The following is a 12,402-nucleotide window of genomic DNA, read 5'->3' on the forward strand; positions in this document are numbered from 1 at the left end:
CTAAACACATCAAGCCTAATTATATCACATATATAAACATCATCAGAAATAAAGAAAAATAAAGTGTTAAGATATCAAGAGAGTTCTTTCTTCACCTGTGATCATTTTCATTAGAGATGGATTTGATCATCACCGTTAATGATCATTGTTGATGATGGATCCTTTCATCAACATTGATCATCATGGTCGATGATCATTTCGATTACTAATGATCTCTTGATCAACAGTGAAAAAAAAGTTATAAAGGAAACATTATTCATATGCCACATTAAACAAGAGGGGCATCATACGAATTCATGGGCCCATCATATCATAAGCATACATGCATTCATTACACACAGTACTTCACTTATGCATCATTATGTATTTGTAATATGCGCATCATCATTACCAGATGAGCGGCCCTTATTTCATGTACATGTGCCACATTGCTACAGGCGACATGAAAATCAGATTGCGTACTTAGTAAACTCCTTTGAGCCAATCTCAAAAATATGTGGTTTATCCATGCCGCGCATCCATGTGGCCCACTTGATAATTATATTTGTCATAAATTCAAGCTCACCAAATGGATGGACGGTTTGGATACAACACATACCTTGTGATAAGATCCATATGTGTTGCTGACTGCCTAGTTCTCCATGTAGATAGACAGTTTAGATACAACACATATCTTGCCATCTGAGCAACACATGAACATTTTATAACACATGGATACAACACATGGATACAATACATGATTTGCACATGGATACAACACATGAATATTCAATGTGGGAAATATTCAATTTGGGTTGCTGACGTACAAGAATACAACATATGAATATTCATGGGTTGCTGACGTACATGAATACAACGATGGAAATTCATGGGTTGTTGACATACATGAATACAACTATGGCAAACACTAGCCAATTCGTGTACAGATATGTATATAGTTGAAGTTATCTATCAGAACAACATGTGTACACGTGTACACGTGCACATCAGCCAACATATGTACACAGGTGTACATATGCACATCAGCCAAGTATACGTGCACACGTGTACATCAGCCAACATATAGAGAAATTAGTCTAAACATGTGTACACGTGTACATCAGCCAACATACGTGCATATACACTTATGTGCATGTACATGAGCCATCACGTGTGTACATGTACATGAGCCATCACGTGTACAACAGTAGCCAACAATTCATGAGCCATCACACGTGTACATGTACATGAGTCATCACGTGTACAACAGTCATCACATGTACAACAACCAACAATTCAAGTATGGTGGGATACGTCACCAGTAGCTATGTTTTAGTGGTTGACTTTAATTCAACAACTATTTAGTTGGTATGATGCACACGTATAGGGTATATGCTACATACTTTCATGGTTTGGTAATCCACTCCGCTGGTAGATTGAGTTGCACCCCTACAAACTTTCCTTCATGGGACAATCTTAACCTTTCCATCTGTGGTCTACCAATGGACGGTCGATTATAGAAAAACACAACAACAGTCCACATTCAACATTAAAGTGGGAGTATATATCTGTTGTAATGTATATTCATAGGGTACATCACGTGGATTCTTTATTGTACAGTAATCATATATGGACCCATTTATCAGAATAAGAATGCGTGTACTTAGCCATTTCGTTTTTCTAATACATCAGCTAGTGGTGTATTTCAATACAACAACATTAGCCACTAATAGCTATGTTGTATTTCAATACAACAACATCAGTCAAACCGATCTCTACGGATTCCAATCCAAAAAGAAAAGATAGGCCACTTACCTTTTTAGATGAAAATAATCAGAGATCCGCCGTTAAATGCTCTGATACCACTGTTGGGAAGCGCGGAAGGTGAGCCCTCAAGATCTGACGGTCTACACGAAGTTAGGAACCCTCACAAAGCAGAAGAACGGTGCTTCAACGGCCCGCCTATCTACTACTGGAGAAGATGGAACTATTCACATCTCTAATCCTACGGTATATAGTGGCCTCGGATTGCGATCTATGGATCAGATCGTCCCAAGGACAAGCTAAAATAGACAAACTATAGTGCACACTGTATCTCTCTGTATACTCTCGATTTATCGTATGACTCAATGCTTTACACGAGAGAAGCGCATTCCTTTTTATAACAGAGGAAGGAGAGTTTGAGTGGGATTGGGATAAGGCTAAATATTCCGATCAAATCATTATCTTCAATCAAAAATCAAATTCATATTTGAATTTGAAATTTAATTCATAGGAAGAGACTGGAGAAAACATGGGACGTACCCACTAGTGATGCTCACAAGTGGGCCCCACTGGCCTACGTCCAACAAAACCTCAAGTCGACCATACCATAGAAAGCAGTGGGTATGGAATGACTACCATTAAAACATTCTTAGGGTCCATTGTGAAGTTTATTTGCCATCTAACCTCTTCATAAGGTCACACAAACTTGGATGAAGGAAAAACACAGAAATTTTTTATGGTAAGCACCCAACTCCCACTATTTCTTGTAGTGTGGCCCACTTAAGCCTTAGATCTGACTTGTTTTTAGAACTTTTCCCTAAAATGATATGGAAAAATGAATGGACGTGTGTGAATAAAACATATGCATTATGGTGTGCCCAATAGAGCCATTTGACAGGACTGTCCATCTCTAGCTTTAGCTTTACCGATTATCCAGTCAGCAATCCAACCCAGATTTGGGGGAGCGGATCAAGTTGAGTAGCGAGACTCGCTACTGAATGACGTCACCAAGTTCTGTGGGGCCACCATGATGTGTGTTGTATCCACACCATCCATCCATTTGGAGAGATCATTTTAGGGTATTATCCAAAGAATGAGGCAGATCCAAAGTTGGAGTGGACCCCACCATAGAAAATAGAGGGGAGAGTGACACCCACCATTGAAACCTCCCTAAGGTACTGATATTTATTTGACATCCAACCTGTTCATGTGTTAACGCGGACATGAAAGGAGGTAAAAAAAAATATATCAGCTTGATTGAAAACTTATGGCCCTTGGAAGTTTTTAATGGTGGCCATCACTCTCACCACTGTTTTCTGTTATGGGTCCACTGAAGGTTTGGATCTGACTCGATCTTTGGATCATGCCCTAATATGATTTCTCCAAATGGATTAATGGTGTGGATACAACACATACACCATGATGGGACCCACAACTTTGTGACGTAACTTCAGTAGTGAGTCTCGCTACTCAACCTGACAGTAGCTAATCCACTTATGGGGTCAAGCGGATTTCGTGGTGTGCCACGTGCCACCCACCTTGGCCATAACCATGGGGCCCACCTTGATGTATGTATCCGTGGGGGCCCACCTTGATCTATGTATCCTATATTCAACATTGGCATTATACAAAAAATGAAGCAAATCCTAATATCAAGTAGGCATGTCATAGGAAATAGTGGTGAGTGACCATTAATGGGCCAAGAAAGTTCCAAGCCGCATGAGATTTGGATCATCCCCATTTTTGGGATCAATCCCTAAAATGATTTGGAAAAACGGATGGATGGTGTGGATGAAACACATACATTATGATGGGGGCCACACAATACCATCCAATAGCTGGGGGTGATTGAATGGTATGCAATGTGGATCCACCGAGGTGGGTGGCACCCTGACCATGAGCCCCACGGTAATGTATGTGACTACATTCATGCTATCCATCCACATTGAAAGCTCATTTTTAGGCATGATCTTAAAAAAAATGTAGCAAATCCAAATCAAGACAGGCCATAATACAAGAAAAAGTGGTAACTGACCATTAAAATTTTCTTGCAAGATATTTGTGTGGTAAAGATTTTAATGGTAGAGATTCAATCATGATTGTTACGCAAGGGCAAATGTGTAAAATTAACATATTCCAAACATTCCAGATGTTAGTTAACAAAAAGGTTGTTCTAAATTCAATACTAGGTTTTCAACTTCAGATTCAATACTAGGTTTTCGACTTTAGATTCTGATTTCAGATTCTGACTTCCAACTTCAGATTTAACAAACAGGCCCTTAGTATTCTATTATTTATCAGATACAGAATACTATCGCCTATTGTCAATAAGGGCCCATTTGGATACCACCAAATAAGTTACACATCAGTAGATAAATTACTTATTTGAGATGAGTTCAGCTTATGACCAATTATAAGTAACTTTTTTTAATTAAGGTAATTAATCACTTTAGTTTAATCAGTATACATCAAGATAAGCTATTTGAGGCATAAGTAGCTCATATTAATAACTTAAGATCAAAATGGGCTCTAAGAAACTGAAATAAACCTCAGAAATGAAAGAAAGGGGGGAAAGTGCAAAACAAACAAACATAGAAATAGAAACAACTTCCGAAAACAAAGGGGACTAAACAGGAACAGTAAGTTCAGCTGCTTAGCCTGACATTGCATTGTACAAATATCCCATCCATTGCTTCCCTGTTAAGCATAACTTGGGAATTTTTGATTAATAATAATACACAATCACCAAACTACTTTCATTCCACAAATCAAAAAGGTCATGCGCCATCTGTATCTCAACTAATCAGCTGCCCAGGTGCGGTAACCCAGACTACCAGGAGAGATAATAAAGGGTTTTTCCAACTATTTAAAACGATAAATAAGAGCTGAAGGAAAACGAAAACGACCTGCAGTCATTCCAGTAGAGGAAAACAGAAGCAGAGGAACAAACCAGAAGAAGCAATCACATCTAATCATGTGCATAGAGTCGAAAACAAGATAGAATTGAGTACTTACCAAGAGCCTCCAAAAAAAGAACAAAACATAAAACGGGGCCCTCCCTCATCTTGTCGAGAACTAAAAACCCAAATTTCAAAAAAGAGAAAAAAGCAATAGTTAAAAAACAGCAAAACAAAAGACTTTATAAAGAGTTCACTATATCTAAGAACCGTGACCCACTTAGTCAACTTCCTCCATCTTGCTGCCTTCAGCTTCATCAGCATCCTCCAGTGGGGGCATGTCTGCATCAGCATCGGCAGGAGCATCCTCTTCATCAATGCTCAAACCAAGCTTCAGCATCCTGTGGATCCTGTTGCCAAAAGTGTTGGGGTCGTCAAGGCTGAAGCCTGAGGTCAGGAGGGCAGTCTCGAACAGCAGCAGGATCAAGTCCTTGACTGACTTGTCATTCTTGTCAGCATCAGCTCTCTTCCTCAGCTCCTCCATGATGGGATTCTCTGGGTTGATCTCCATTGTCTTCTTGCTCGACATGTAGCCAGCCATGCTTGAATCCCGCAACGCTTGTGCCTTCATGATCCTCTCCATGTTAGCAGTCCAGCCATACTCCCCAGTCACCAAGCAGCAGGGGGAGTCGACAACACGGTCCGACACCACCACCTTCTCCACCCTGTCACCCAGCACGTCCTTGATAACCTTGCACAGCCCCTCAAACTTCTCCTTGAGGCCTTCCTTCTTTTTCTTCTCGTCTTCACTCTCATCCAGCTTCAGGCCCTCCTTGGTTGCAGAGACCAGCTTCTTCCCCTCGAATTCCTTCAGCTGGCCCACAGCATACTCATCAATGGCATCGACCATATAAAGGACTTCATAACCCTTCTTCTTCAGCTTCTCAAGGAAAGGTGAGTTCTCCACCGCCTTCTTGCTCTCGCCAGTGATGTAGTAGATCTCATTCTGGCCCTCCTTCATCCTTGTCACGTAATCCTTCAGACTTGTCATCTCATCTCCGCTCTTGGTGGAGTGATACCTCAGAAGTTCAGCCAACTTGGACTTGTTCTGAGAATCCTCATGGATGCCAAGCTTGAGATTCTTCGAGAACGCCTCGTAGAACTTGTTGTAGTCTTCCTTGTTCTCAGCAATTTCAAAGAAGAGCTCAACACACTTCTTCACCAAGTTCTTGCGGATGACCTTAAGGATCTTGTTCTGTTGAAGCATCTCTCGGGAGATGTTGAGGGGGAGATCCTCTGAATCGACAATACCCTTCACAAAACTCAGGTACTCAGGAATCAATTCCTCACAATTGTCCATGATGAAGACACGCCTGACATAAAGCTTGATGTTGTTGGGCTTCTTTCGGGTGTCAAACAGATCAAAGGGGGCCCTCTTGGGCACAAAAAGAATGGCCTTGAACTCGAGCTGGCCCTCCACAGAGAAATGCTTCACAGCCAGATGCTCCTCCCAATCATTGGTAAGACTCTTGTAGAAGGCCGCATACTCTTCCTTTGTGATCTCTTCAGGCTTCCTCATCCAGATTGGCTTTTGCTTGTTGACCACTGCCCACTCGTGGGAAACTTCCTTGATCTTCTTCTTTTTCTTTTCCTTCTCTTCGTCAACCTCCTCTACTTTTCCCTCCTCATCCTTCTTCTCCTCATCGTCCTCATCATCTGATATCTCCTTCTCAGTGGTCTTCTCTGTCCACAAAGAGATGGGGTAGCTGATGAACTCTGAGTGCTTCTTGATCAGATCCTTGAGACGGCGCTCCTCAAGGTACTCCAACTGCAAACAGAACCAAGGACAACAATATAAGCAACACCAACTACTTGGTACAGCATACACCAAACGAAAGCTGTGTGGACACAAAGTACTCAACTTCAGAGTTTGAAGTCTGCAAGGAATGTAAGGTCTCAAGGCATTATCAAATGCTCAGGTTAAGGGATCATGCAATAGTGCCAAGTTTGACATTTGCAAACACCAAAAATGATGGGGTTCATAGTTCAGTGATCCAATAGGCTATAATATGAAATTTACAGTAAGTAGCCATCACACCAAAAACCCCAGAATAGAAGATTCTAGTCACAGAAATTTTGGCCCTTGATTGGTTAAAAAGGAAATTAAAGCAGGACCAACAATATCAAGAGTTCAGATCACAAAGCAATGGGCCCCATATGTAAAAACTAAAAAGCCTAGATCTACAATCTCTCAGGCCATACATTGTATAATACCAAACTACAGTCTGATCTCTTTATTGTAGTTTGCACTCATTATTGATGTAATTTCATCACGAGATTTTTCCCCCAATATCCAGGTGTGCAAGTCAAGTATTTTATGAAATGTTTTTTTTTTTTCAAGTGCAAGCACTTTCACATACATATCATAGGCAATGCAAGTAGATCTCACATCTCACATGCATATCCCACTTGATCAAAAGCATGGGCCCAACACAGTTACATACGAGCCTAACATGGAGTTTAGTGTTCTTTTTTTGTCTTAAAATAAATACAAAAATGCCTAAACTACCCCCTAGGCTGACCAGACCAAGTCTTAAGAACGTTCTATTATTTTCCTTTATTGGGGTTTTTACTTGCTTCAGGTTATAAATAAATCCCCTGTGGGGAGGTGTATTTTTAGATCTTGAATATTAAGAAAGAAGAGAAGTTTGCCCATTTTTGTCATGAGTAAAATGAAGGCATGTGTTACCTTCTAAATCTTTGCATGTATTGCTTATATAATTTGTACATGTGATTTTGAGATTGAATATTAGGCAGCATTTCATTTTCCAATTACAACGGCAAATGGCCAGAAATGGATAAGGGCAAGTTTGGTTTTCTAGTTCCTACTGTAATTCAAAGTAAATAAGCTATCATTATAAAAGTAAATAAGCTATCGTTAAGGGCCCGTTTGGATACTACAGAATAAGTTACTTTTTCTACTTACAGCAGTAGATAAAGCAACTTATTTGAGATAAGTTTTGCTTAAGATCAATTATAAGTACATTTTTTTTTAACTTAAAAGTTAATCACTTCGGCTTAATAAGTAGAAACTAAGATAAGTAACTTAAGATCCAAACACCCCCCCAAGAGAGAATTATAACACAAAAAAACAAAGTCAAATACACCTTGTAAAGCAAACATTAAATGAAATTGTTATCATTACATTTTTACATTACCATTTTTATAGTAATGTCCCTGTAAAACAAACTGGCAGAATATAATCACTGTAGCCAATGTTAGTAATGTCACTACACAATTACAGGGGTAAGTAATCATTACCCGTTTGGAACCAATTACCACAATTGGAAAACCAAACAGGCCATAATGATTACTTACCCCTATAATTGTGTGATGACATAACCTACATTTTAACTGCAATGATGAGTTTTCTACAAGTGTTTACACCTTAAAAAGGTAATGATGGCTCATTTACTTATGCATTATAGTTGTAGTTGGAAAGCCAAACACATTCTTAAGTGAAGTTTACCCCTTTTATTGTTCATTCAATGATGACATGTGAATCTTTCCACATGTTGCTTATTCAGTCTGGTGCATGAATCTTAGTTTTACAATTAGATTCTAGTTGCATTAAGAGGGAATGAAATGAATATCTTGACTGATTTGAATTAATATCTCAAGCTACAGAACCACACATGCAAGTTTTTGAACATTTCTCACAACCGAATGGAGGAAGATGAGCATGTATGGGAGTTTACAGCTATGCAGTTGATATCTTAACCAATTTGAGTTAATGCCTCAAGTTACAACTGCAAATTGAAATTTTTTAAAAATTTTCCACGCGACTCATTTAAACCAAATACACAAGAAGCCTCTTCCCCAAGAGGAAGCTGAATGCAGATTGGATGACCACTGGGGACCACAGATGCTCACTAGGAATTAGCAAGATGGGAAGGGGCAGAACTAATTAGACTTCAGTTTTGTAACCTGGCTATACAGGGGAAGAAGCTAATGACAGAAAGTTAGTAGGGTCAATCTCTAATTGGACTTGCTTAGTGTTGGGTGTCCTTAAATGATTAAAGGTACTGGCAAATGGCCAGGGGCTGGCTTCCACTAGAAAACAGCCTATACCCTATCAGACACCCAAACTTCCCAAAACCTTCTAGCATTCCCGATATCAAAAAAGAATAAGAAAAAAAAAATATTACCCAGGGTTTGGGTGAATGGCTAGTTTTGTGGATTTGGTCCCCAAAGACACAAGTTCAATTCCCCTCTCCATGATTTACCCAATGCACATGGTTTGCAAGTGATTGGTCTCACCCTGTCATCATCAAATAATTATAATAATAATAATAATCTGCTGGTTTGCAGGTGATTGGTCTCACCCTGTCATCATCAAATAATTATAATAATAATAATAATAATCTGCAAAAGCCTGTTGCCGTATGAGCACTAGAAGATGGATGACCCACAATCATAAGACGGCTACAAAAACTCAGGATGGGACTATATCAACCTTGCAACAAATGGTTGATTGATCACAAAATATTTGGATGATCTGAAGAGTCAGAATGGATATTCTAGATGGCCGCATTATTATACTTGAAGAGGCAAGGAAATTTCCTAATGTACGCATGAAGCAAAAGGAAATTAGAGGATAAAAAGGGAAAGAAGGCCCTTTCTTGTGTACATGTGCAAAGCATGCACATGTGGGTTGTGTGATGATTGCATCACTTGTCTCTACTTAGAGCTCAATTGTCATTTTGAAATTTGATCATTAAATTGAGGGAATATAAAATTCTGTACCCTGCACTGTTGGTTTTGTTGGGTAGGGAAGGTAAAGCTAGACATTCGCTATGCAATATGAAATTTTTCCGTTCATTGATACGAATACAAGGACTTTATCCCTATTAAGGGCTCAGCTGTCAATTTTTCCATTCATTGATACGAATACAAGGATTTTATCTCCATTAAGGGCTCAACTGTCAACTTTCTTGGAAGTAAGTTGAATATCAACTAAAGGTGTTGTACCAGTTCATCTCTCTTACTCTTCAATTTGATTGCAACTGGAAGATTTCAAAGTAAGGTTAAGCAAGTCATGCCCTTTACTTAAGAGATTCCTTTGATCATTAGTTTGAACAAATCTGTACATACGTATGTATAGCCAACTGCAGAGACAAGGCAACTAGAGGAATGATCTCGTTTGAACAAACTGTAAATTTTCTTCATTTAAGAAAGACATGAATATACAGATTGCACAGTAGCACTAACTCTAAACTATCATGTTTGACTTGATATGCATAATTCAACAAGATCTCTCTTCTTAATGAAGACATTTAAAAAACAAAAGGGGTAAAAAAAGATACTTGGCTGATGAGACCAGATGAGATAGTCTCATCACTCAAAGAGAAGAGAAAGGATTTCAAATTCAAATATCACAGAACTAAAACGGCTAAAAAGATACTTGAGGAAGACAGCAAACTTTACTATGAAAGGAAATGCCACAGGCACAGTTTGACATTAGTGAATTAGGAACTTCCAACAAATCAAACTCAACTCAATGGTGGTGACAAGTTAAAGGCATTATTTTTATTTTATTATTTTTGTAGCCTTAATAATTGTAATTAATTCAATCATCATATCATAATGACACCGCTAGTTTCCCCCAGTTGCAGCAGACTGTCAACTACAAAAAGATCCATTGCTGGTACAGTTTCTAAAACATCGGCAGATACTGGAAAGTAGACAGACTGTAGCTAATAAAACGAAGAAACAAAAAAACCATTACAACAATAGCATTTTTAAAGAGAACAACATGCATCAATTTAGTAACTAATACCATGATTCTGTACAATAAACAACTGTGTCTGATGTCATCAAGCATTTAGGAAAAAAAAAAAACTCAGCACATGATTAATAATAATATCATCGATTCTAACATACACCATGAAATCAAGTAGCTACCATCCCATCATGTTCAGCAATCCACACACACACACACACACACACACACACACACACACACACACACACACAAAACCAAAAAAAAAAAAAATTGCACATTGAAACCAATTGGATACGATATGTCCATTAGATGGGGAAAAAAAAGTCAAAATGCAAACAATATGAAAGAAGGCATAGAATTTAATAAGCATTTATATTGAAAATCGACACATGAACATGTAGATGGTTTTGATATTGAATACCTGGTCCTCTTTGAGGTAGAGGGTGATCTTTGTTCCCCTGCCAAGGTTCTCCCCAGAGTTGTCCCTAGTGACAGTGAAGGAACCGCCGGCCTGCGACTCCCACACATACTGCTCATCATCATTGTGTTTCGTCGTCACGATCACCTTCTCAGCAACAAGATAAGCCGAGTAGAACCCGACACCGAACTGACCAATCATGCTAACGTCAGCACCCGCAGCCAGGGCTTCCATGAACTCCTTGGTGCCAGATCTAGCGATCGTCCCAAGATTGTTCACCAGATCTGGTAACAACAACAGCAGCAAGAAGATGACGATGGTTGTAGTGACTACGAAGAAGAAGAACAAGAAGAAAGCGGTATGAAACGAAACGTACCAGACTTGGTCATGCCGATGCCACTGTCGATGATGGAAAGAGTGTTTGTGGTCTTGTCCGGGACGATGTGGATGAATAGCTCGGGCTGGGCATCGAGCTTCGATTTATCTGTGAGGCTCTCGAATCTGATCTTGTCCAACGCATCTGAAGCGTTGCTGATCAGCTCCCTCAGGAAAATCTCCTTGTTGCTGTAGAAGGTGTTGATGATCAAGCTCAGAAGCTGGTTGATCTCCGCCTGGAATGCAAACGTCTCCGTCTCAGCCATCGCTCTCGAATTCGAAGTTCTGGGAACGATGCAAGGAAGGAAGGAAGGAAGGAAAGAAGGAAGGAATCTGGGGTTTGCTTGTAATCTAGGGTTTGAGAGGCAGAGGTATGCGAGGCATAGCGGCTTTATATAGAAAGCCACTAGGGTTTCTAGATTGTTCTATAAAACAAATCGGAGCATGCGAGACGATTGGTTTGTTACATACATCGCAACGTATTGAGAAAGGATAGCTCGGGACTTTACGGTTTTAATCCGTGGTCATCCCTTTCAATGATCCAAACTGTTCATGTTACCGACCACCTTCGTTGCAGATATTAAGAGTATAAAATCTCTTATTTTGGAAATTTTCAAATCCACAGTGATTTGAGTATTTTATTTTTGAAATAAAAGATTTTATCAGGATTTTAAAAAATCAAAGTGTTTAAATATTTCAGTCTCAAATCCACTGAGAGGCCCATCACATGAACGGTTTGGATTTTCTGAAAGTACACATATACAACGTCTTAACCGTCAATGTATCCTATTGTAATACACCCGCATGTGTTCTAACAAACCTCGCAAGTGCATACCTGTCTCACGTGCACTGCACGTCTCTTGCGAAAGCGCAAGACTCGTCCCTGATTCGGAAGTCGCCTTTCTCTCTCATAGCCTGGTCACGATGTCTTTGTGTTATCCGCGCCGTCCGTCCATTTTAAGTTCATGTCAGGGCATGAGTACAATGATATACAAATTCAAATTTAAAGTAGACTGCATCAAAATAATTGGTAAAAACGGTTTAAAATAATGTGCCGAAAACTGTAAATAAATTTTAAAAATAAAAAATTTATAAAGAAAAGATGATTTATGTATTTGAGTCGGAAGCAGATTGGCTGGTGTACCGCACACCAGCTAAATAGCGAGTGTATTTACGTTAACAAG

The 12,402-nt window shown here is 39.4% G+C and overlaps 1 protein-coding gene across 1 annotated transcript; it reads right to left on the reverse strand.

Annotated features, from left to right (window-relative positions):
• Positions 1 to 4,684: 4,684 nt before the first annotated feature.
• Positions 4,685 to 11,589, reverse strand: LOC131256084 (heat shock protein 81-1). The gene is made up of 3 exons (XM_058257137.1): positions 11,220 to 11,589; positions 10,847 to 11,127; positions 4,685 to 6,468 (listed from the first exon to the last, which is right to left on the reverse strand). Exons 1-3 carry the CDS (start codon positions 11,482 to 11,484, stop codon positions 4,921 to 4,923), a joined length of 2,094 nt encoding a protein of 697 aa, XP_058113120.1. The 5' UTR covers positions 11,485 to 11,589; the 3' UTR covers positions 4,685 to 4,920.
• Positions 11,590 to 12,402: the final 813 nt, after the last annotated feature.

This window comes from Magnolia sinica, chromosome 9 (genome assembly GCF_029962835.1).
Source record: "Magnolia sinica isolate HGM2019 chromosome 9, MsV1, whole genome shotgun sequence".
Taxonomy (NCBI): domain Eukaryota; kingdom Viridiplantae; phylum Streptophyta; class Magnoliopsida; order Magnoliales; family Magnoliaceae; genus Magnolia; species Magnolia sinica.

Excerpts from the sequence above, each read along its gene's own strand:
- LOC131256084 (XM_058257137.1), bottom strand. The coding sequence starts at position 11,484 with ATGGCTGAGACGGAGACGTTTGCATTCCAGGCGGAGATCAACCAGCTT. Across the intron at positions 11,128-11,219 it reads CATCGGCATGACCAAGTCTG|ATCTGGTGAACAATCTTGGG; the intron begins GTACGTTTCGTT and ends TGTTGTTACCAG. Across the intron at positions 6,469-10,846 it reads TCTACCTCAAAGAGGACCAG|TTGGAGTACCTTGAGGAGCG; the intron begins GTATTCAATATC and ends TTCTGTTTGCAG.